Here is a 23,092-nt window from a genome sequence, read left to right on the forward strand (position 1 = left end):
CATATTATAAACTTATTTGAGGATGCGCAATTCTTTATTTAAAGATTAATTTAGATTAAATTTTATAATCCATTGCGTACCATCGCCTTATCTTCAATATTGATAAAATTGAAGGCCATCCGGCGGTGCAAGATAAGTCATTGGATTGCATTCTGCAAAAATCTACAGCGATTCGAAGCACTGAATTCGCTACATTTAACATGGCAAGTAAATTCTCTCGCTCAGGGGACCGAGATACCGATTTCCTATGTTTGTTTGAGACGGGAAGTTTCTATGATTGCTCTATTAAAGTTGAGAAAAGGGTAATTAAGGCATTTGTTTTTAAAAATATATTGCAATTTTTTGAAATTATATATTCATACTTGTACTTTTCAGCGATTCCGTTGCCACAAAATAATTCTCATAATGAGCAGTCCTGTGTTTGAGCGAATGCTCTGCGGTGATTTTGCAGAATCCACAAAAGGTGCAGACGATGAAATCGCCATCGATAGCATTTCTGCCGATGCGTTTGATAAGGCTATGAGGTACGCTTTTGGTTAGCAAATTTAGCATTTTAATCAGTTTTTGCTCTAGGTTTCTGTATGGAAACAAAATCTATTTTGAGAATAGCATCAACCTGACTATCGAGATTTTTCGCTTTGCACACAAGTGGCAGATAAGTAAACTTTTTAGAGTTGCATCAGATATATTGCAGAAAAAACTGGACGCGACTAACGTTCTTCAAATACTAAAAATGCACCATTCTCTGGGTGTTACTGCAGGGTTGGATAAATGTTGGAAGGTATTAGTTTGGAACTGTCTACCTTGCATGTGAAATAATTTTTTTTTTTTATTAATTTTAGATTATTCAAGAACAAACAGTGGAAGTATTATCGTCTGCAGGTTGGTTGGAATGCTCATCAGAAACTGTTAAAACGATCCTCAGTAGGGAAAAGTTGAGTGTGAATGAAATTGGCCTATTCCAGGCTCTGCTAAAATGGGGTAGCTCATTCAGAGGAAAAGGTACCACTAGGTCAAAGATAAACGAGTTCCTTCCATTAATCAGATTTCTAACAATGACCGAAAATGATTTTGTCGCGATTTGCACTGCAACTAACGACGAGCTGACCAGTGACGAAAAACTCAACATTCTGTTAGCCATTAAAACGGGGAAAATTGATTTCTACCCAACTCACCTAAGTAAAAGTAGAAAATCGCGATGTCCAGTTACCGCAATGGAAGTGTCTTTCGCGTCAATCACAGGCCAAATCCGACCACGTTCAATACATATTAATACTCCTCCTAACACCCGTCATACTGTAAAACTTTCATTGCGCTCACATCTTTTCAGCGTGAATGAAATTTTCATTACCGGTGTGGTTATGCAAGACTTAAGTATGTTTGCTAATTCACATTCACCTACGCAAACATACTATTTCGCATATTGGTGCTTGTCAAATGCTGGAAGCAGATACAACTTGATGCAGCTTGAAGACTCGGAAGACGCCACCGTGCAATCTGCAGAGTTTAAATTTTTGCCCGCTTATTCTAGCAATCTTGAAAGAACAGTTCGATTTGACCCGCCGGTAAAAATGAGAGTTGGATGTCAGTACGCATTAGATTTGCGTGCGAAGGGTTATTTCTCTTCTAATATGCATCCTCATTTTGTTGCCACTTGTGAACTTGAAATTGAACCTAGGGCATTAGAACAGTGTTCCAATGAATTTTTATCTGCAAAAATCACAGGAATGCAACGAGAAAATATATATCACATGTCATCACTTATTATTGAGTTAAAAAGCAATTCAACTTGACTTTAACCTTGCACAATATAATTGTAAAATACAAACATCTTATATTAGTGGACTAAATTATAAAAATTTGTCTGAATTTTTTTAAATTATTTTCAACATAAATTTCATTGGTATTAATGGTATTCCTTGATAATCAATTAATGCTAATTATTTCAATACGTCATATGTGCATTGTTATACTACCTTTACTCATATTTTTGTCTTAAAATAAACAAATAAAATTGAGGTATTACTATTTTTTTATTATTTCCAGTTGTACAAATTTTTTTTATATTCCTTATTTTGTATATATATTTTTAAATTTTTGAAATAATATAATTATGAAATTCTTAGAATTGACATAAAATAATTACAAAATTTTATAAATTGTGACACAATAGAAACCAACCAAATAAATAATTCATAAATATTTTTCTTCCGTTCAACATTGTAATTCATTCCCGCTTTTTTATTTATTTAATGCTCTGTATTTCATTTGTTTTATATCTCTCTTTTTGCATGTGAGTAATAATTCATATCTAATCAGTCTCTTCCTGGCCCCCGACAAGGCAAACTCTAGTAGTTTTATTTCTTGGACATCTAGAGATCTCTAGACTAGGGCGCAAGGGTTGAAGCAGGAAGGACGGTACGAATTAGGGGAGGTACATAAGGCTCGGGCAGAGGCTTCAGTAATAAGAAGCCCATTGAGGGATTAATATGGAGTGATTATTTGAGATTAATAAATATGAGCACCAACATGGCGGCCATGGGGTACGCTCTGCGGTAACATGGCTCCGCCAACCATTAGACCTGAAGTCTATTATCGAGTCACACCAAGCTCAATAACACCTTCGAAGAAGAGCGCACCGGCCGCTAGAGCCATTGGGCAGGGGGGCTACGGATCAAGTTTTAGCCACAGATACGCCTTGCACAGCGCTGGAAACTGTGCCGCGGTACAGTCTTTTAAGGCGGGTGGCGTGTCATTCCACGGTTTGACGACGCGGTAAGAAAACGCCTCGCGTCCGAATTTTGTTCTCGCGTCCGGTTGCAGAGCACGGGGGTAATTGCTGTCGTCGCTTCGCAACGTTGGCCCCGTAGTAATTCGCGCTCTCGCGTCAAAGTCGGTCACGCCGTGGTCACTTTTTTAAAAAAATAAAAGGTCAGTGTACAGGAGCTGCATTTTCACGGGCATTATTTTTTGCTCCTTTACCGGCGGAAGGTGTTTGCCGTGTATGAAGTGAAGGGCCCGTTTTTGGATTTTATCCAGTTTTTTTGGCCATGCAATAATTATTTAATTTTAATTTAAATTAATTATTATTAGTATGTAAATAAGCTAGAAGACTATATTTATAATGTTAATCGTTTAAATAGAAATGTTTCTATAAAATAAAGAATAGTTTTTTTTTATGTGAAAAATTGAGTTTTAGGCTTTTAAATTTTTTTTTCTTCATTGAAACGCAATATGGGTAACGTTAGTAATCACTTTTTACACGGTTCTAGATATAATCGCATAAATTTTATATTTGGCTTATAGCATACTATAAGACTACGCACTTTTTCAAAGTGAAAGACCGCATTTGACGTCAAAAATAAAGAATATCAGTCAGATTCTTGAAAAATTTAGGAGATGCAGAATTTTTGAAATCAGAAAAAATTGGGAGCATTTTTTCTAATTTAAATAATTTCAATGACCTTGTATGCCTTAGATATTGTAAAAAATCTGCATGCACAAATTTTTTAAAGGCCATCTTGTGAATATGTTGCTTCTTTTTACCGGAAATATTTATTATTTATTTAAAAATATGCAAAATATATAGTGGAACCCAATTTTATTAAATGCTTTTGGGAAAGCGCAATTCTTCATTATTATAGTTGAAAGTTAAATTTAATACCTTTACATATTATCCATCGCCTTGTCTTTAAAAGTCATCAATATTGATAAAATTTACATTCCAGCAGGACAAAGATAGGGCATTGCGGATTGCGATCAACAAAATAAACTGGAGTGAGGCAAATCTAGTTAAAATCGCTAAATTTAACATGGCAAGTGAATTCTCTCGCTCAGGGGACCGAGATACCGATTTCCTATGTTTGTTTGAGACGGGAAGTTTCTATGATTGCACTATTAAAGTCGAGAAAAGGGTAATTAAGGCATTTGTTTTTAAAAATATATTGCAATTTTTTTGGAATTATATATTCACAGTTGTACTTTTCAGCGATTCCGTTGCCACAAACTGATTCTCATAATGAGCAGTCCTGTGTTTGAGCGAATGCTCTGCGGTGATTTTGCAGAATCCACAAAAGGTGCAGACGATGAAATCGCCATCGATAGCATTTCTGCCGATGCGTTTGATAAGGCTATGAGGTACGCTTTTGGTTAGCAAATTTAGCATTTTAATCAGTTTTTGCTCTAGGTTTCTGTATGGAAACAAAATCTATTTTGAGAATAGCATCAACCTGACTATCGAGATTTTTCGCTTTGCACACAAGTGGCAGATAAGTAAACTTTTTAGAGTTGCATCAGATATATTGCAGAAAAAACTGGACGCGACTAACGTTCTTCAAATACTAAAAATGCACCATTCTCTGGGTGTTACTGCAGGGTTGGATAAATGTTGGAAGGTATTAGTTTGGAACTGTCTACCTTGCATGTGAAATAATTTTTTTTTATTATTAATTTTAGATTATTCAAGAACAAACAGTGGAAGTATTATCGTCTGCAGGTTGGTTGGAATGCTCATCAGAAACTGTTAAAACGATCCTCAGTAGGGAAAAGTTGAGTGTGAATGAAATTGGCCTATTCCAGGCTCTGCTAAAATGGGGTAGCTCATTCAGAGGAAAAGGTACCACTAGGTCAAAGATAAACGAGTTCCTTCCATTAATCAGATTTCTAACAATGACCGAAAATGATTTTGTCGCGATTTGCACTGCAACTAACGACGAGCTGACCAGTGACGAAAAACTCAACATTCTGTTAGCCATTAAAACGGGGAAAATTGATTTCTACCCAACTCACCTAAGTAAAAGTAGAAAATCGCGATGTCCAGTTACCGCAATGGAAGTGTCTTTCGCGTCAATCACAGGCCAAATCCGACCACGTTCAATACATATTAATATTCCTCCTAACAACATGCATACTTTAAATCTTTTATTGCGCTCTAATCTTTCTAACGTGAATGAAATTTTCGTTACCGGTGTGATTGTGCAAGACTCAAGTTTTTTCCTCGAACCACCAATGCAAACATACCATTTCGCATTTGGGTTGTATTCAAATAATCTATGCAACTTCCAGCTGGGACCGTTTGTCGCACAATCAGAAAGCGCAGAGTTTACATTTCTGCCCCCCGGTTCTAGCAATCTTGAAAGAACAGTTCGATTTGACCCTCCAGTAAAAATGATAGCTGGATGTCAGTACGCATTAGATTTGCGTGTAAAGGTTTTGATTAACCTGCCAAGATCCTCAAGGGTCCATCGCTCAATGGGCAATTATAACACCATTGTGAGAGGGCAGCACGAATTGGCCGTGGGGACCACTTGCGAACTTGAAATTAACCTGTCCAACGTCCAGCCTGGGGATTTGTTTTCGTACGAAAGTTTCTCTGCAAAAATCACAGGGCCAATGTCACAAGAAATGAGTCACTTGTCAGCAATTCTTATAGAGTTGAAAAGCAATTCAACTTAAGTAACCTGACACTCCTGACACGTCACATGCAATTAAAAAAAAATGAAATGTTACAGCGGACCTTGTTAATAACGAGTCTGAATATTTTAACCAAAATTTTCAGTTCAAATTCAATTTTTTTTACCCTTTACATCACAAACACGACACACAACTTGCTGATGAGTGCTTTTTATATAGCAGCGTTCTTTGCTTTTTTATTAATACTCATTGAGGTAAGCGTCAAAAATAAAAATCTAATTTTGCTTCAAAAGATTAAGAAATATTTACTATTATATTTTGTTTATTAAACTTATATATGTTGAGAAAAAGAATTATATTAGATTAGATTTGGAATTCATATACAAATATTTATTAAATTTCGGATAATATTTATTCCGGTGCTGGCATTTATGCATGACAAAGCGTGGCAAGAAGCATACGCAGGTCAGGCAAACTAGCCATCATGCCGCTGGCATCGCCATGCCGTGGCTTTATGGCCTTTATTTCGCTTTTACTCGAAAATGACCAGAGAGCCAAAATCCGTGCCCCATCATGGAGCTTTTTTTACTTGTTATATGTTTGTAATTTAGAAGGAATTCAAATTTCAATAAATAATCATGCAGAGACGATGATCCTTTTTGGTTGGAATGTAAAATAGATAAAAGCCAGCTTTCGTGTATTCCACATAAAAAGATATAAATTAAACACTTTGAAAACTACTATCTACAGAACAGTTTAATGATTCGCATTTCACCAATCTGCCTAGAGCTGCTTTTAATAAGAGACACCAGAGCTTGAGGGTATTGCATTTTGAATAGCTCCTCAGAGGAAACGATGTAAAATAAAATAATCCAGCTTTTCTTCTGGTTCTTTGTCTTTGCACATAGTAATGCATAGTAACACACTTAAAATTAAAGCGTGTATTTCAAATTTCGCTAAACGGAGATAATAAAATAATATTCAATTTGAAATTTAGCTGTTTAATTACAGCTAATAGAAACAAACAGAAATTTTTGTACATGTTGGACAATTTCTGGAAATAAATTATATTTTAAAATCAACATTGTTGCAATTTCTTTGGAGTCAACGGATCCATTATTGAATTATACTGGCAAATGCAGATGACTCATAAGTCGTAGCCGCGGCTGAAGGCAAAGAGCACTCTTAAAAAGAAGGCATTATAAATTCATGAAAATCGGATAAATTAAATCTGCCACCTCGAGAGTTAGCTTTCAATATAAATTTATATATTTTATTTAAATAAATACATTTCAATAAATTAAATGACACTTTTTGGTGTTTGTATGCAGGCGTTAATTAAACGCAATGGGTAACATAATCACTTTTTTTCGCGGATTCAGGAAATCGCGAAAATTTTAACTTTGACTTTACACACGCACCTTTTACACTATTTGAAGTCAAAGGCGGCTCCGTAATCCTCGTCGTCGTCATAATCATCGCCGCCTTCGTCCTTGTAGTCGCCGTAATCGTCGTAGTCAGAGCCCGGCGGCACCAGGGCTCCGTTGAAAAGTCCTGAAGCCCATTCACCGAGGCCGACCTGATAGGCGAGGCTGAAGACGAGCCGCATTGCCACCAGTCGCACAAAGTTGGCAATCGACGTCTCCTTGGCGGTGGCGAGCAAAGCCGAGGAAGGCCGCTTTTTTCGCTCCTCATCTTCTTCGCTCGAGACCTGCACATATAATATAAACTATATAAACTCTAAATGATACGCATTTTAAAGCAGATAAAATTTAAAAAAGAAATGTCAGCCGGAGTAGTATTGAAGGCAGGAAGAATGGGTCCTTTGTTAATTTATATATAAATTTTTATTTACTTAATTGAGGAATACAACTTTGAATTATGAAAGAAAAAATAATTTAAATTTTGTAACTGATATAAGATAAATAAAAGAATGATTCCAATAATTTGTTATTTGAAAGTAAAGAAACTTTTTTGTTATCATTTTTTGAAAAAATATAATTCAATAAATAAGTACAGTTTTGTCTGAATTAAAAAATAATAATTTGATTTTTATAATTTCTTAAATTTTAATCTGATTCTCAAAAATCCATCATGTGTTAATTTGTCTTTCTTTCTTTCAATAAATTCAAGTCAATAATGCTATCAGTGAAATTACTTTGTGGTATTGCCGTCAAAGCAATAAATTTCATTTGTTATTTAACTAAAATTTATTTAATAAAAAAAGTCGCGCCTTCAATTGAAAAACCTAATTTTTAACTCTATTTTGAAATGCATTTTTTTCTCGTTAAAAAAAAAATTAGCCGCATGTTGTAATTGAATCGCGCGTAACCTTTTCTTCGATTATCGCACTATTCAGATCTTGTTAGCAGCAGAAAAACAAGTCATTTTCTCGTGGGAATGCAGCGTGCAGGCGTGCAAATGAACAAACTGGAGCTGAAAATCCCAACACGGCCGATCAAGTGCGTATCAACTGCTGCCGCGACTTTTTGGGTTAATTGAGCGCGCGTTGATATTTTTGGCATGCGGAGAGACCACGGCAGAGCGAAACAGTTAACCGGGAAAAAGAACAGAGAGCGCAGATGGTCCCTTGCTCGCGTGCTCAGTGTCATGAATTCCACACAATGCAAATTATCACAATATAATAAATTATGCGTGGTCAGTGGGTTGACTAAAGGTGGTATGCACCTTGAACTAGTAAAAAGTTGGCATGAATTCTTTCAGGTGCGGATGGACGACGCCTGATTAAGATATAATATCAATTAGATCAAAACTGCATATAATTTTGCTTAAAATGGGCAAGGAATTTAATAACAATTAATAACCGACATCAGATATAAATTTGATCAATTTTATCTTTTATAAATATCACAAGGACAATTGCTATTTAAAAATTTTAAGTTTTAAGAAAATATTAAATGATTTAATATCTAATACTTAATATACTCAATTAATTATTTAAGAGAATAATTTATGTTTTATAGAACATTCGAGTTTAGATTTAATTAGTGCGTTGACTCTCTCCACAAATTTTTGATGGTCGAGTAATTTAAAATATACAGTTGAGCGTGCAGAGATAATCGCATGGAAATTGCACGCGCTCATGAGAAAACAAGGAAACAGTCGGAAGCATATATGAAAATAAAGAATGTATGGTGCTGTTAAGATGATTAGGACCTTACCTCTAACGAATAGCAGATCGCGACACAGCACAGAAGAGTAAACGCGCCCCGCATAACTCTGGCAGTCAAATCGCTTACAGCAGGTGCCATGTTTATCTAAATATGCGGAAAGCAAAATAAAATCGTAAAATGAGTGGAACAGGTCTTGACGATTGATAGAAATTTTCGCGCGAGTGATCAGTTACCGCAAGCATGGCAAAAAATAAGGGTCAGATAATGGAATTTTGTTTAAACAAAGAACTGCGGATGGAAGAGAAGATTTGTTATAAGATGAAATTAGCACGCGTTAAACAGTCCCTTGGTATATGCACAAAGGAGTAACAGACGTGTATGTAACCGATTGAACAGTAAGTAAGTTTATTAGACAAAGGTGGTGATCGTCATCTTCTGAAGCGTTAAATTGCAAGCAAAAAGGATATAGCTGTACTTTATTGGCATTGATTTAAAGAAAAGGGTAAAAAAGAAACAAATTAATCAATTATAAGCAATAAATTGATTTCTATTTGTTTAAAAATAATACAATTTTTGTAAGCATAATAAAAATGATTTATATTGATTTTTTTTCACAAATCATACTTTGGATATAAAATTCATAAAGATTCTTACTTTAGATTTTAAATATTTTAAAATAAATAAGTTCATACGTTTTGAAACAAATTTTGCCAAAATTAAGAAGATGCTGTGTAATTACCTATTATTTTTCCGAGAAGCGTAAATGAATTTTTCTTAATTTCCTCTTGTTCCTTACTTTTTGGTCAAAGCGAAAGGCACGTTGGTTTCATGCTCCTCGAATATATCGCGATATTCGTTACGCAAGACGGAGAAGATGCTTCCGCAGCGGTCGTCGGACTTGGACTGGCTGGCCGGTGAGCGCCCCGTGGCCTACATCACCTATGTGATGCATTCGCGTCTGCTGGGGCACCGTTAACTCACTCGCTCATTCACGTCGCCGGCTCCTGCTCACTAACTCCGTCTGCCCGCAACTCTCTCCGCGATTTGTCATCAAACGCGGGGAAAATCTCTATGCACACTTTGTAGCTCATGCAGAGCATTAATGAATGGTCATCTAGCCTTCTGTGGCAGGCGTTAATGGTATTATATGTAAACACTCTCAAGACGTTCTTTCCAGTGAGTATATACTCAACATCCGTTTTTTTCTTGCTCGGACATCATGCATAGCGACTGGAGCAAAATTATGAACAACATAGATGACTAAACATTACTAATTTTTGTTTACTTTCACGCTCTGCATATAGAGGAGAACACAATTTTTCTTTGAGCTCTCAAGTGAGTCCATAATCAGAGCCTATATTATATATATTTTTTTAACAGATTGAAAATTATGGAAATTTTTAAAATATTGTGTTATTGCAATAGAATTCAACATGCAAAATATTTAAAGGGATATATTATTCAGGGTGATTTATTATTATTATGTATTCTTCTCGGTCAAATTTTATTAAAAAAGAAAATTGACCTGGAAAATCTGTATGCAATATGCATAAGGCTCCACACTCCATACATGGGCTCCTTACATATTTCTGCACATTTCAGAATTACTTTTTGAAAAGAATATTATCGGCCAAGGCGTCCATCTGTTCTTTTCCTACCAAGGCCTCGGTGATAGCCAAAGCAAATTCCAACGCGGTTCCAGGCCCGCGACTGGTGATCAGGTTGCCTGTCATGAGAGGAAATTGTCGGTATGACAAGGCCAATTTGATGTAAAGAATAAAGGGCTAACCATCGACGACAACTCTGTCTTGTGAGTAGATGTAATCACCGTCTTTCTCCATTGCAGCCTGAGAGGTCGGGAATGTGGTGACCCTCTTGCCTTTGCCAACGCCGTGTTTTTTTAGGGCGGTCGCTGCAGCGCAGATTGTTGCTAAAATTCTACCTTCCGCCTCCTGCTGCCTCACCAAAGCACCAACAGCTTCCGACTGAAAACGATTTACTTGAATTTACAGAAAAGATCAAATTCTCAGACTAACAAAAAAATTTAAATTCAAAACACATGACTGTGCTATCTTTTATCCTCAATTAATTTGCATGGTTTTAGAATTAACAGTTCGACCCCTCTCTACTCTAATTAAAAAAAGTAGAAATTTTTTATCCTCTTGGAATTAGATAAATTTTTTTTTATTGAATATATTAATTATATTGCGTTTTGAATTAAAAAAAAATAATAATAATGATAAAAATTACCCTAAATTGCAAAATTAAATAGTTTAAGAGTTATTTTTACATCTGCTAGATTCTTTGAGCCTATCCGGCCACCAGGCAAGATAACAGCATCATAAGGGCCTTTGGTGACGGCGCTCTCAAGGGATTCGTCAGGAACTATATAAATATCCCTGCTGCATCTGACAGGCGAGCTCCCTGCAATGCCGGCGATTGTCACTTTGACCTGCCAAATGAAGAATACCTCAAATTTTTACATCAATAAATCGAAAGAATGATTTCAAGTGCTGTTTAGTGCCGTTAGGTAAGTGTAAAAAAGGCACCCTAGCACTAGCACTGCGTGTTTCGGTTGGAAAGAAAGCAATAATGCTGATGTACTTACACCTGCCCGCCTGAGGATGTCCACCGGTGTGACCACTTCCATCTCTTCAGCATCTTCGATCAGCAGGACAATTGCAGTTTTTGTCATTTTTTTAAGATTTTGATACAAAGCATTAGCCTGTGTGTGCTACTGTGGAGATAAGATAAAAGGAAAAAGGACTTCATATATAACAAACAATGGGGGAGTAAAAATTTGAGACAAATAACTACAAATTTTTTCCACTTCAAATTTTGCATTACGTTGATATGCTGCAATGTATAAAAAATTGTTTTTTAGCTTTGGAATTTAACCATTTTTATGTTTACACCAAATAATTAAGTGTTTTCCATAATATTAAAATTAAAATAAAAAATGCAAGAATTTCTAAACTGGGAAAAATCACCAACAAATTTATTCAGTTCGTAATTTGTCATGACAAACATTTTTTAACATTGTCGTTCCATTTTGAATCTCAATTTTCTCATAGCTGCATTAATAAAAATTGGGAATTTATAGAGATTCTTAAGACATATTTTTCCGATTGCAGAATTATATGACAATTTGTGAGAATTATAACATCCCATAACAAAAATTACCTTAGTTAGCCTCTCACAATTATAGCTTATTGCTTCAGAAGCATTCCGTTAGCCAAACTGTCCGCCTGCTCTTTACCAACCAAGGCCTCGGTGATAGCCAAAGCAAATTCCAATGCAGTGCCGGGACCACGACTAGTAATCAAGTTTCCTGTCGTTAAGAAATATTGTCAGTGCAAATTTTCCGATGCAAAGAAATTGCTTACCATCAACAACAACTCGGTCTTGCAGGTAGGTATAGTCACCGCCTTTCTCCATTTCGGCCTGAGTTGAGGGGTAGGAAGTGACTTTCTTGCCTTTGCCAACGCCGTGTTGCTTCAGTGCAGTTGGAGCAGCACAAATAGCTGCCACAATTCGACCTTCTGCCTCCTGCTGCTTGACCAAAGCACCAACTGCTGCAGACTAGAATCACAAAAAAATTTAATATTTTAAAATAATCTAAATTCAATTAAACGTTTTAAAAAAATAGATAGATATAACTGTGTATTGATAATTATGAATTTTTAATTTAAATACTTATTGATTATCTTTTGTGAAAGAAGGTTGGATATGAGTATTATGTATAAATATCATAAATTTAAAGATAAATTTTGATGCAAAAGTTTCCAGCAAAATACGTAAATTTTTAGCATATTTATGTACCTCAGCTAGATTCTGTGAGCCTTTCAGACCACCAGGCAAGATCACAGCATCAAAAGGTCCTTTGGCGACAGCACTCTCAAGGGCTTCGTCCGGGACCACAGAAATGTCCCTGCTGCACTTGACAGGGGCGCTTCCTGCAATGCCGGCGACCGTCACATGAACCTGTCATGAAAACTATTAGTATGATAACACCTCAAATTTATATTGCTGATCGTTTATCGAGAAGCATTCAACGACTACATAAATAATTAAATATATCATGCACGAAAAAAGGAAGAGCAGCGCTGCTTTGATTATGTATTTAAAGAAATGCATATCGAACATGTCATACGCCTGCTCGTCTGAGGACGTCCACTGGAGTAACAAATTCCATCTCTTCAGCACCTTCGGCCAGCAGGACAATAGCCGTCTTTGTCATTTTTGATTGATTTTGACCTGTGATTTGGACAGAAATTACTTTTGCAAGCCGGTGTCTGCTACAGCTAATGCAAGACAAGAACAAAAGGGGGCGTGCAGGTTGAAAGATCAACATTGCACTTTAGTGACAACCGAGGAACGGTAGGCGGCGCCATCATCAGTTTCATTGAATTATGCTGACGTCACTGGCGAACACAGTAATGCAACAAACGTTGATTTTTTATGAATATTTGTCAGTTTTTATGATCAAAATACTAATATTTACGAAATCCCCTCGCTTAGAATTAAAAAAATATTGTTTTCTGTGATTTTAATGCTCAAAATCGAGAATTTCAATTTGTGGCGGGAAAATTCAAAATATGACCCAGCTGAGCGAATTTAACTAAATTTGCACGTTTGTCTCCTTCCAGGTCAGTATAAGCGCGCTTAAAAAATAATTTAAAAATTCTCGAATAGTTTCGATCAACATTTTAGTGTTGAAATCAGTCTACAATGGTTAAATTGGTAATTTTTGATGAGCAGCTGGGCACGAATTGAGCAGCCACTGATTTAGTTGCGCGCCATGTTGTTTTAGATTAGTGGCAGGGGCAGGAGTCGGAGAAGCATCTGTCGATAATTTTACACTTAAATCTCAGTGAAATTATCCGGAAAGCAGGCGTTTGCGACTCTTCAGACGCGCCTGAACAAAAATGGTACGTAATCCGGGTGGTTAACCGCCCAGTTTATGTCATAGAAGGCAAATTTGAGCGCCGAGACGAAATGGTGCCTCGCAGCCAGTGTGTCCCCCTTTGCCGTGCACTCGCACACATGCACCGTCGGTGCTCCAGCGGACCCTCGGCTGCAATCTCGGCCGCCGACGCGAAGCATTCTCAGCGACGGCCGAATTTCTAACGGCCTTTTCAGGTTTGGCCCGAAAGTCGGACGGTCCCGTGCAAAAATTCGTATCTCTGGTGCATTCGGTGCGCACTAGCTGCACTCGCGGTCATCTCTCGCAATTAACCCCCGAGGCCAAACCCCCGTGCGAGACGACGTCGCTGTCCCCGGGGGCTCAAATCGGCTCGTTCGATTAGAAATTCAAAATTCGTCCGTTTTGAAAAAAGTTCTGAAACTTCCGAATGCAGCGATCGGGAATTTTGTGCAAGACGCGCGCACCACTGGAATTTAGGGCAAAACAAGCCTGCGGCTATGCAAGCCGTACGTTGTGTACTTTATTCACCTACGGCACCATTTCCTGGATGCAACTCGATACGTGCGATCCTGGCAGTAAAAACGGATGCGGCATTGCACTTTTATTACTGTTATGTGCGCCGGCAGATCTCTCTCGACTCTCCGAGTCTGTAATAATAATCCTGCATAAATATGAAATTGGCCTCATCAGCTGCTCCAAATTACCTCGGCTAATCGGTCTCACTTCAAACTTGAATTTCCTCAAACTGGTTTGAATTTATTTTTTATTTTTCATAAAATGCACATTATTTTTTCAAATTTTTTGAATACATACCAAATCTATTGCTATTTCTTATTTTAAAATTAAATTTTTACAAAAGCAACAAATCAAACATCATTACTAATTCTCAAAAAAGTATTAAGTATTCTGAAATTTTCGTGAAAAATATTAATTTATGTTTAAACAATACGATTTATTAAATTTAATGCAGTAAAATCGTCAGATAATTATTTGAAATTAAATTTTGTGCCATTTCTGCTAGTTTAGGACGTCTTCATTAATAGCTCGGCGCAGGTGAAAACGACGCGACATGGCAGACGAGAGCAGATCCCGAGCTAAATTTAGACAAATTAATGCCATACTAACTCTGCCCGTGTTTACCATTGTCCATTTGGGCAAAAGCCGGATGTAGACCAATTGCCTCAGTTCTTGAATTGCCGCTTCTGCTGCGGATGTTTTTTTCCAATTAATTAACGGTCAATTAGCTCAAATTAATCGCCCGTGAGCAGCGACCGCCGATGGGTCGTTATCTCTTCAGAACGGCGATTAGTGGAGTGTGCAAATCAGTCTAGTTTCAAATTCTCTCCGCGCCAATTTTTTTAATAAATTGTTTGCTGAAAATATTACAATTAATACTCCTGCATTTAATTTTGAATTTGGATCCTAAATTTTTTGGAATAAATATCATACACCATGTTCATACAATTCTCTCCATATTTGTATCAAAATCTTACAAAGACTATTAATTTAACTGTTGAATGAAATTTAAAAATTATGTAGCAATACTTCTTGTCTTATTTTCTGTTGAATTCATTTCTCATTTTAATCATTCCACGTATGAAAATCTTTTTTAAACAGAATGGCTTCAAAGCGCTCACAATTATGCATTTACATATATTTCTTTTGCGTTCTTTCATTTTTGAGTAAATTTATTAATAATTTCGAAATCATGTTATTATCTTTGATTGGAAGGTAATATTTTGCATGGTGTTTTTATTTTTACTGACAACTTCAATTGTCAAATATTGCAAGTCAAAAAGCATTAAAGTGCCGTTTGCCCTTTCCATCGCTCGATGAACCTTCGGCGTTGCAGTTGGGACGCGCTAAAATTAGTTCTTCCTCGCGCACGCGGCGCATGCAGATTCTCTTCTCCCCGACGTTGTATTTCATTATTTTCTAGCTGTCTCTTGTGCAGCAAATGACGAGCAAAAAGCCGAAAACGCCGCCGTGATTGCGTAATAATGAGCGAACACCGACTCGCAGAGAAGTAAAAAATTAAGCAGCAGGAGAAGCTGAAATAATAATGAAACTTGTTGCGTGAATTTGAACCTTTGTGCCGAGTCATCTTCAACTCACAATCACAAGTCGCGCGCGGTAGTGGACTGGACAAAAAGTGGCACCCGCGTGGAGGTAGATTTGAAACATGAGGCCAAAAATTTGTGTTGCTAAGCTTTTACTCGCCACAAATTTAGCTAGTCTCATTTCACCTTCAACTTACTTAGTTTAGATCTTTTTTTTATTATCAAATTTCGTCGTACGGAAGAACTTGATAAAAACCTGAAACAAATTAAATTTATTAAATAAATACACATCTTATTTTTGAACTTCAATTGGAAAAATTATTTATTTTGAATTAACTTAAATTGAATAAATTCATTAGTTCTATTCAAAATTATTTTGCCAAAAAACAGATGTACAAAAGATTTTTGTATAAAAATCCTAGACGTTTCGAAAATTTATAAATCTCGTAGGAAGAAAATTAAAAATAAACAAACAAAAAATGCCACAATTGGGCAAATTAGGAAGTGCGTTTGTTATGTAATATGAACTTAGAATCCACTACCCGCCCAATTATCATAATTCCTGCCGCCTGCGTTTGAATAAATAATGCCGAGCCCAGGAGGCTCTCACACTTCTCTTTGCAAGCAGGAGAAATTGAAAAAGAAAAAAATAAATATTTGTCAGTCACATTGTAGTAATTGAGTGCTTTTTTCTGCTTGCAGACTTCGACGCCGAACAGTACGGTCGAGACTTCGACTACCTCATCATCGCCTTCCTCGTGCATGGCCTCAAACAACAACGCGCCCAAGTACGGCACCAGGATTCCGAACCGCGTCTTCGTGGGCGGCCTGTCCGGGGAAACAACTGAGGCCGAGATGAAGGAGCTCTTCTCCAGCTACGGTGAGGTCACCTCGATCAAGATCATCCAGGACAGGGCCGGCGTCTCCAAGGGCTACGGCTTTGTCACGTTCGAGAATGAGGAGCAGGCGCGAAACTTGCTCCGGCACACAGAGGTCTACCTCAAGTCAAGGAAGCTCAACATCGCCCCAGCCATTAAGAAAGTAAGAAAGTCAATATTTTATTAATTAAAACCTAACTTTTGTAATTATTTTTAAAAAAAACTAATAATTTAAAGAATTTCAAGTTTTTGATCCACCTAAATTCAAGACCCCCTTTGCTGACCCTGAGACCCTCTTTTTCAGTTTGACGTCAACATGACTTTCCAAGCACCCTTTCCCCGCTCTTTCGACACAGCCTCGCCAAGCATCCCAAACGGCTCCGTTTACTTCACGCCCACTGGCTACCCGTTCACCTTCCAGAGCAACGGCATGAGCTACTACAACCCTGCGGCTGCCATGGCACTTGCGCAGCAGCAGCAGCTTGAGGCGTACAATGCCGCTGCGGCGGCAACCTATGTCCAGCAGCAGCAACAGCAACAACAACAGCAGCAACAACAACAACAACAGCAACAAACCCAGTCCCAGGCGGGCGCGGCGTCAAACGCAGCGGCCACGGCCGCAGCTCAGGCATCCTTCTACAACTACATGTACCCGGCAGCAGCCGCACAGGCCGTCTACGCAACGCCGCAGCAGTACTACCAAAACATGCAGGTGAGCTCTTCATTTTGTCTTTATCGCTTGGACACGAAATTTACATGCCAATCTTAGATTTTGCCACACGCACTTGTTATAAAATCTTTTTTAAACAACTGCAGGTCTAAAAAAAATTTATATATTCAGTTATTTAAAGTTCTTTAAATCTCTATCCAAAAAATTTAAGGGTACGTTTTCCTTAATAAAACTTTTTAAACTAGTATTCAATTAAAATGTTACCACACAAGCTTGCGGCAGTGTCTACTGATTGATGCAAACACCCAAGTAGTTGAGTTTAAGCGATTAGATGTATTTATCCTGTCTGTCCTGTGCAGTCCTCTTATTGTGTCGGCCTTGTGCTACTCACACAATGTGCCAGTCTGTGTGACTTCCCATTTACTGACAAGCAGGAAAATCCTTGTACAGATATTGCTTTTTGGGATTTGTGGCTTAATTTTGACTCAATTTTATTATCTAGAAAAATAAATATTCCTTTTTTTTATTGATTGTGATTTGATCCTAATTATAAAACTTAAGTGATGTTCACAATCAGGTGTTTAATATAAATTATAAGCATCGTGTAATAAAAGTGAAGCTATTGACCTTTTCCCCGGACACTTAAGAACTCATGATAAGAAAAAATTGGAGAGATAACATTTCCACTATTTTCCACAAATTTAGTAGTTATCTTTGTAAGAAGGATTCGTTTTTCAATGCTGACTCTGCATTATTGATTAAAATATTTGTATAACCTAAAATCAATTTAAAATTTATTTTAGAAACAATAAATGTATGGCTTGCAACTTAATATTCGAGGATATTCATATCGCTTTAAAAAAAAAAAAACATTTCGAGGGTGGATAATTAAATTTAGCAATCTTGTATTTAAAAATTGTTTCCTCTTGAAAGCCACAAATCCCAATGCCATTAGTAGTGGGTTAGTCTGTCCCTGTTTCCCTTCTAATCGCCATTACGACCTGAGATTTGAAATTTAACTGATTGTGTTTTTCTCTCTCTGTCTGTTGTCGTTGTCGAATGTGGTAGTTGTCACAGCAGCCACAGTCGAGTAACGGTTTCGCCACGGCCGCCAACGCCGCCGGTGCCAGCGCCGCCGCCGACTCGCAGGTCGCATACCTCCCACAACCCGTGCAGTACGTCCTGATCGACAGGATGTACTGACCCGTCGACGCGGCCGCCGGCTCTCTGCATGCCACGCAGTGCTGCCTCCCCCTCGCACCGCCGCCGCAGCCGAAAGCGAAACACTCGTTCTAACAAACAACCAACCCCTCTGTTTCCACTCACCACTGTCACCCCCCAATCGGTCACTCTATCTCTTTCTCTCTGGACGTAGCAAAAACAATACGTGCTCGATGGTAATTTGGAGAAAAAATTACTACTGAAAAGAAACACAAATTCATCCACCCAGTCATCCAATTTCCTCCGCTCATCGAACTTGACACCCTGACGTATGCGTGGGTTGTGACTTGACTCGTGTGCCCCGTTGTGAGAACTCTTGTCAACTTTTAGAGCCTGTGTCTTGCCATTTTTTTTCACGCTCGCGTTGCTGAAACGCCCGATTTTAAAAGACGGAGCGACGCGCGTTAATAGTTGCGGGTTAGTTACTCTCCTTCTATCTCGTATTCCTCTCTCTTCTGGTTTTGGTGTCTGTTCCTTTGCGTCTGGGGCCCCCGATTGACCCGCTGGTTCTCTTGCAGCCGCAGCAGGCTGTCTTGTGCACTGAATCCAACTCCTCCGCTTCTTCCGCCCTGCTCTTGCACCCTCCTCCTCTGGTAGCACTAGATTCCGTGGCGACCGCCGCCGACTCTCCCGCCTCCCATCATCACCTATCCTCTCCGCTCCAGCAGCAGCAGCCGCCGACCGTCTTTGCCTACCCGGCCTACAACATCGCCCTAGTGCCGTTTGCCACCAACGGAGCCGCAGACCCTTACCAGCAGCACGACTATGACTACCCTGGAGACAACGCAGCCTTTACCAAAGATAATCAGGTGAGTGACTTTCAATGCAATTTCATTGCAGAATTTTTCAAATAAAATTGATGTATATGGGCAAGGAATCGCAAGCAAAAAGAATCTGAAATTTTTCCATTTTAATCGCTCAATTCTTAAGCCTGCAATTTTGAAGACGATTTCATTTATCGATGGTTAATTTGTTTACGATTATGAAAGCATAAATTTGGTCAAAGCTGTGTCTAATTTGTTACCTTTTCGCCTAATTTAATTTTTGCAAGCAACTTTAATCAATTTTACATAATGTAAAAATCACTTGATAATTTGGCATTAAAATGTTCATGAAGCAGAAAACGGGTTCATCCTGATTCAAAATTTTCAACGGCGATAAGCCCATTTTTCACTGCTTGAAAATGTGTTTTAATAACACAATTTGGCTTGCCCTGGTTTCTAGGTCTCCTTGGATGTTGACCAACAGCAGCTGCTGCAGGCAATGGACTCGCCGGCGCCGATGATGGTGCCCCTTTGCACAATGATGCCTCCGTGGAGCCCTGTGACCCCGCCGCCTAACTTCCCCTCGAGGGCCACGACGCCCTCGTCGACCTGCGGCAGCGTCACCAAGCAGGAGCGGGGCTACTACTCGCCGCGAGGCTACAGAGGTGGCCGTCGAGGCGGCGGCTTCAGAGGCCGCGGCCGCATCGGTCCAGCCGGCGACGCAGGCCGCACAATCAACAACAACGTGAACGGCCAGCACAAGAGCGAGCCTGAGGCCAGGGAGGGCCAAGTGACGGCGATGATGCAGTCGCTCGAAATCAGCCCCTAGAGCTGCTCAGTCTGACACGACAAGTACTTAAGTTGATCTCGTTGATTGTTAACTTGACCCCAAGACCCGCTACACACACTACTACTATACTGTTGGCAGTCTCGTTTCCATTACACAGCTATTTGCACGTACTTAACTGCGCGCCTGGACTAATCGGTCATTGATTGTTTGTACTTAAGTTGTTGTCTCGTTGTAATGATGATTTTAAGTTGTGTGTTAGCCACTTCGGCCAACGGACCCCTGCCATAAACACACACACATAATATTCGTTGAAATGCATTCATCGACTTCGCGACTCCATCCGGAATTAATAATATTATGTTGTTGAACCACGTGGTTGTGCGAATGTAGTAATTTTCAATTTATGTGTACGTTTCATTTTACCTTAGTTGGGCCAGTTGTGATAGATAAAGACACAAAAACGGAGCGGTCGGCGGAGGGAGAGGCAGCACCAGACGGGCCAATTCTTTATGCTTGTCGCCCACCTCTGAGCTTCTTTTACGTAATGATGTGTTCAGACCGAAACAGGGACCATTTGTTGCTTGTTGATGAGAAAATGCAAAATGAACCTCTCAAAAATTAAAACAGCGAGTGCCCCGCGGACCAGCTCCCTCATCACTCTTCCAATCATCCTGATTTCACCTGAAACTGGCCCACGCTCTTTGTTGTATCTCGCGGATCCGTTGTTAGTTATATATAATGTCGGCGTAACGATTTTCTTGTGAATTGGTTAGATTACGTACGTGTTACCTCTTTTTTTTTAAAAAGAAATGCGATGAAAATGGGATATTAGTTTGATACGTCTTGTGTCGCACGACGTGAAAATATTGAAGATGGTTTTAAACCAGCCCAGATAAATTAGGGATAAAATTCCAAATTGTCAATGTGATTAGATTTTTTCTGTATTCGCTTATAATTTTGCTTCAAAAGTTCTGTATCTCCGCTTTCGGTCTTACTCGTAGTTGTGCTGCACGGAAATGAGGTAAAATTCTAAACGCGATCGTTACACAACCTAGGATGCGACTATCGACTCAGGTTTATCGTTTATACATACATAATATATATTATATTATATCTACACGCATACTCTAGTTGTTGCTCTTTATTTAATGTTGTAATTATTGTAATTTATTGAAAGCGCGCCTCATACTCATCGAATCGCACTCATCGTAAAAACCAACTGAAATCTGTTCCGACATTTTTCCGCAGAGTGAAATGTCGATCCCTAGTCTTCAGCTTTTGCTTCTTTTTACGTTGACTCTGTCTTTTGGTTGGTAAAAATAACAAAACAAGCAAAATGAGAAAGAATTATATTAAAATGAAGAAGTCGCCTTACCAGTTGATTGTTATCCGGCGCGAAACAAAGGCTGCAAACCGAAATCGAAAGCAAAGAATTTAACTTCATCAGCCGTTTCCATCGAGACTACTTGTTTGACGATTCTTGTTTAATTAATGAAGGTTGTGATTTTATCGTAATGTAATAAAAATGTTCATGTAATACGCGAATATTATGAAAAGAGCTGATGGTTGAAAACGAATTATGAAAATATGTTGTGGAAAAAAAACAGACATGATATATTATAAATATTTTAACGTGTGCCTTACTGAAGAAAACTAAAAGGAAAAAAATAACACTTGAGAAAACACACTTATTGCATTGCTCATGGCAAAAACCCGTTTGATTAAAGACAGTTTTAAAAAGCAAAACTACAACAAGACGAGAAAGAGAACGAGTAATAGAGAAAATAATACACACACTCACACGTATAATATAATGTAAAAGCGAGAAATAATTCATTTTTCCTACATCGTTAAGTTGTAAGTTCATCATCATCAATTCGCGTATAAGCAATACTAGTACTCTGTTTGTGTGAGACTCTTAAAATGTTATTGTACTGCAAGGGGATGCGAATGAATGTGAAGAAATCAGGCGAGGCGGGCATTGTGATCAAACTCCGTGAGCACTCGCCTCGAATTCTACGGAAAGAGATAAAATGCAGAAACTGTTGTGACGAGAAAAGCAACTGTCGCGCGCGTGAATGTAAAAAATAGAAAACAAAGAAACACACACACTGTAGGATTAAGTTAGCAAGAAAAACTATATTATATCACGTAGGATTACGGCGAAAGTATATAATTATACAAAGGTTATGTAGTTGTAGCCGACCTGTTAAGATGATAAGTGAAAGAAAGAAAAAGTATATATTGTAAGAGCGTAATTATTATTGCTATTGTTTAAGAGGTATACACATAAATACATAAACACACACTCAACGTAGATTCGTGCAGGACTAACTAAGAAAGTTTAAAACAATTAAAAATAAACAAAAACACTCGATGCTATCAAACGGGATAAATAATGACATACATATTGAATTCGTTGGAGTTCAGCTTATAAGAAATAGCTAATTAAACAACAAAAGCAATGTCAAAAGACTGCAACCGTAAACGGACACGAAATGACGAAATATTTACACTCTGCTGAATGATGCATGTAGAGATAAAAAAATAATAAAACGAAAAGAACGAGAATCAATTACTTTATTAACGTAATAGCAAAACCATTCAAGGGTATGATCGTTCTCTCGAAACCTCAAAAGACTTGAAGCGCTGTTTCGTCCCTCTCTCCTTTTGTCCTAATTTCGTTATATCGACCAGGGTTGTATCATTGCTGCCACTTTCGGTCGCGTCTAATCCGAATTAAACTGAAGAATCAGCCTCGTCCACAAATGTTGAGGAATTAACTGAAAATTGCCTCATATTTCCCTGCAAACGGAGGTGCGCAACAAAGTCTTTCCCTCGTCGGTTCCCCTTTTGGCACAAAGTCCACGGATGTGTTGGTGGAAAGAAAGCATTCGTGATATAAAAAAAATACATGATTTTGTGCCTATTGCGTTTTTGTCTCACTCAGTCAATATAATTATATTATACGCCCCAGCACTTCTGCAATAATCACGTTCATATCAGACGATTTTAACTCCTTGCAGCAAAACGGCGACAAAAATAAAAACAAAAATCGGTTCAACGCAAAAAAGCTATGAAAGAAGCTGTATTTTCAGTGAGCTCAATATAGAGACGTATTAAATTTTACACGCAGACTAACTAAGCAAAGCAAAGAGGTTGTGTCCGTACTCTGCTGTCCCTTTCGTATGAACTCGCGAGTGCGAAGCAATTATTATATTATGAAGAAGTGAAGG

At 38.2% G+C, this 23,092-nt stretch overlaps 6 protein-coding genes across 9 annotated transcripts; 3 read left to right on the top strand and 3 right to left on the bottom strand.

Moving 5' to 3' along the window:
* The first annotated feature begins 146 nt into the window (after window positions 1-146).
* Window positions 147-1,987, top strand: LOC132203196 (kelch-like protein 40b). The gene is made up of 4 exons (XM_059630784.1): window positions 147-302; window positions 376-524; window positions 574-781; window positions 843-1,987. The coding sequence occupies exons 1-4, from the start codon at window positions 201-203 to the stop codon at window positions 1,791-1,793; spliced, it is 1,410 nt and encodes a 469-aa protein (XP_059486767.1). The 5' UTR covers window positions 147-200; the 3' UTR covers window positions 1,794-1,987.
* Window positions 1,988-2,769: 782 nt separating this feature from the next.
* On the top strand, window positions 2,770-6,494 carry LOC132203608 (uncharacterized). The gene is made up of 6 exons (XM_059631493.1): window positions 2,770-2,775; window positions 3,729-3,777; window positions 3,838-3,914; window positions 3,989-4,137; window positions 4,187-4,394; window positions 4,456-6,494. Exons 4-6 carry the CDS (start codon window positions 4,019-4,021, stop codon window positions 5,452-5,454), a joined length of 1,326 nt encoding a protein of 441 aa, XP_059487476.1. The 5' UTR covers window positions 2,770-2,775; window positions 3,729-3,777; window positions 3,838-3,914; window positions 3,989-4,018; the 3' UTR covers window positions 5,455-6,494.
* On the bottom strand, window positions 5,745-9,814 carry LOC132203612 (uncharacterized). 2 transcript variants are annotated; one of them, XM_059631498.1, is made up of 3 exons: window positions 9,343-9,814; window positions 8,595-8,690; window positions 5,745-7,123 (listed from the first exon to the last, which is right to left on the bottom strand). In XM_059631498.1, exons 2-3 carry the CDS (start codon window positions 8,682-8,684, stop codon window positions 6,842-6,844), a joined length of 372 nt encoding a protein of 123 aa, XP_059487481.1. In that variant the 5' UTR covers window positions 8,685-8,690; window positions 9,343-9,814; the 3' UTR covers window positions 5,745-6,841. The 2 variants fall into 2 exon arrangements, with proteins under 2 accessions (XP_059487481.1, XP_059487480.1); XM_059631497.1 differs by having other exon boundaries at window positions 5,746-7,123; window positions 9,286-9,814.
* Window positions 9,815-10,003: 189 nt separating this feature from the next.
* Window positions 10,004-11,372, bottom strand: LOC132203611 (Parkinson disease protein 7 homolog). The gene is made up of 4 exons (XM_059631496.1): window positions 11,155-11,372; window positions 10,837-10,998; window positions 10,336-10,531; window positions 10,004-10,272 (listed from the first exon to the last, which is right to left on the bottom strand). Exons 1-4 carry the CDS (start codon window positions 11,239-11,241, stop codon window positions 10,151-10,153), a joined length of 567 nt encoding a protein of 188 aa, XP_059487479.1. The 5' UTR covers window positions 11,242-11,372; the 3' UTR covers window positions 10,004-10,150.
* Window positions 11,373-11,572: 200 nt separating this feature from the next.
* On the bottom strand, window positions 11,573-12,892 carry LOC132203609 (Parkinson disease protein 7-like). Its single transcript, XM_059631494.1, has 4 exons — window positions 12,700-12,892; window positions 12,369-12,530; window positions 11,933-12,128; window positions 11,573-11,877 (listed from the first exon to the last, which is right to left on the bottom strand). The coding sequence occupies exons 1-4, from the start codon at window positions 12,784-12,786 to the stop codon at window positions 11,756-11,758; spliced, it is 567 nt and encodes a 188-aa protein (XP_059487477.1). The 5' UTR covers window positions 12,787-12,892; the 3' UTR covers window positions 11,573-11,755.
* Window positions 12,893-13,324: 432 nt separating this feature from the next.
* Window positions 13,325-22,094, top strand: LOC132203606 (protein boule-like). 3 transcript variants are annotated; one of them, XM_059631490.1, is made up of 5 exons: window positions 13,325-13,477; window positions 16,236-16,574; window positions 16,716-17,123; window positions 18,821-19,111; window positions 19,527-22,094. In XM_059631490.1, the coding sequence occupies exons 1-5, from the start codon at window positions 13,475-13,477 to the stop codon at window positions 19,893-19,895; spliced, it is 1,410 nt and encodes a 469-aa protein (XP_059487473.1). In that variant the 5' UTR covers window positions 13,325-13,474; the 3' UTR covers window positions 19,896-22,094. The 3 variants fall into 3 exon arrangements, with proteins under 3 accessions (XP_059487473.1, XP_059487475.1, XP_059487474.1); XM_059631492.1 differs by having other exon boundaries at window positions 18,971-19,111; XM_059631491.1 differs by lacking the exon at window positions 13,325-13,477 and adding an exon at window positions 13,569-13,688.
* The last annotated feature ends 998 nt before the right edge of the window (window positions 22,095-23,092 follow it).

The sequence above is a fragment of the Neocloeon triangulifer genome, unplaced genomic scaffold (assembly GCF_031216515.1).
Source record: "Neocloeon triangulifer isolate White Clay Creek 2 clone unplaced genomic scaffold, ASM3121651v1 ptg000017l, whole genome shotgun sequence".
NCBI lineage: Eukaryota > Metazoa > Arthropoda > Insecta > Ephemeroptera > Baetidae > Neocloeon > Neocloeon triangulifer.

Excerpts from the sequence above, each read along its gene's own strand:
- LOC132203611 (XM_059631496.1), bottom strand. The coding sequence starts at position 11,241 with ATGACAAAAACTGCAATTGTCCTGCTGATCGAAGATGCTGAAGAGATG. Across the intron at positions 10,532-10,836 it reads GCTCAAAGAATCTAGCAGAT|TCGGAAGCTGTTGGTGCTTT; the intron begins GTAAAAATAACT and ends AATCGTTTTCAG. Across the intron at positions 10,273-10,335 it reads AGACAGAGTTGTCGTCGATG|GCAACCTGATCACCAGTCGC; the intron begins GTTAGCCCTTTA and ends CTCTCATGACAG.
- LOC132203612 (XM_059631498.1), bottom strand. The coding sequence starts at position 8,684 with ATGGCACCTGCTGTAAGCGATTTGACTGCCAGAGTTATGCGGGGCGCG. Across the intron at positions 7,124-8,594 it reads CGATCTGCTATTCGTTAGAG|GTCTCGAGCGAAGAAGATGA; the intron begins GTAAGGTCCTAA and ends TTATATGTGCAG.
- LOC132203196 (XM_059630784.1), top strand. The coding sequence starts at position 201 with ATGGCAAGTAAATTCTCTCGCTCAGGGGACCGAGATACCGATTTCCTA. Across the intron at positions 525-573 it reads GCGTTTGATAAGGCTATGAG|GTTTCTGTATGGAAACAAAA; the intron begins GTACGCTTTTGG and ends TTTTTGCTCTAG. Across the intron at positions 782-842 it reads GGTTGGATAAATGTTGGAAG|ATTATTCAAGAACAAACAGT; the intron begins GTATTAGTTTGG and ends TATTAATTTTAG.
- LOC132203608 (XM_059631493.1), top strand. The coding sequence starts at position 4,019 with ATGAGCAGTCCTGTGTTTGAGCGAATGCTCTGCGGTGATTTTGCAGAA. Across the intron at positions 4,138-4,186 it reads GCGTTTGATAAGGCTATGAG|GTTTCTGTATGGAAACAAAA; the intron begins GTACGCTTTTGG and ends TTTTTGCTCTAG. Across the intron at positions 4,395-4,455 it reads GGTTGGATAAATGTTGGAAG|ATTATTCAAGAACAAACAGT; the intron begins GTATTAGTTTGG and ends TATTAATTTTAG.
- LOC132203609 (XM_059631494.1), bottom strand. The coding sequence starts at position 12,786 with ATGACAAAGACGGCTATTGTCCTGCTGGCCGAAGGTGCTGAAGAGATG. Across the intron at positions 12,531-12,699 it reads ACGTCCTCAGACGAGCAGGC|GTTCATGTGACGGTCGCCGG; the intron begins GTATGACATGTT and ends TTTTCATGACAG. Across the intron at positions 11,878-11,932 it reads AGACCGAGTTGTTGTTGATG|GAAACTTGATTACTAGTCGT; the intron begins GTAAGCAATTTC and ends TCTTAACGACAG.
- LOC132203606 (XM_059631490.1), top strand. Across the intron at positions 16,575-16,715 it reads TCGCCCCAGCCATTAAGAAA|TTTGACGTCAACATGACTTT; the intron begins GTAAGAAAGTCA and ends CCTCTTTTTCAG. Across the intron at positions 17,124-18,820 it reads AGTACTACCAAAACATGCAG|CCGCAGCAGGCTGTCTTGTG; the intron begins GTGAGCTCTTCA and ends GTTCTCTTGCAG.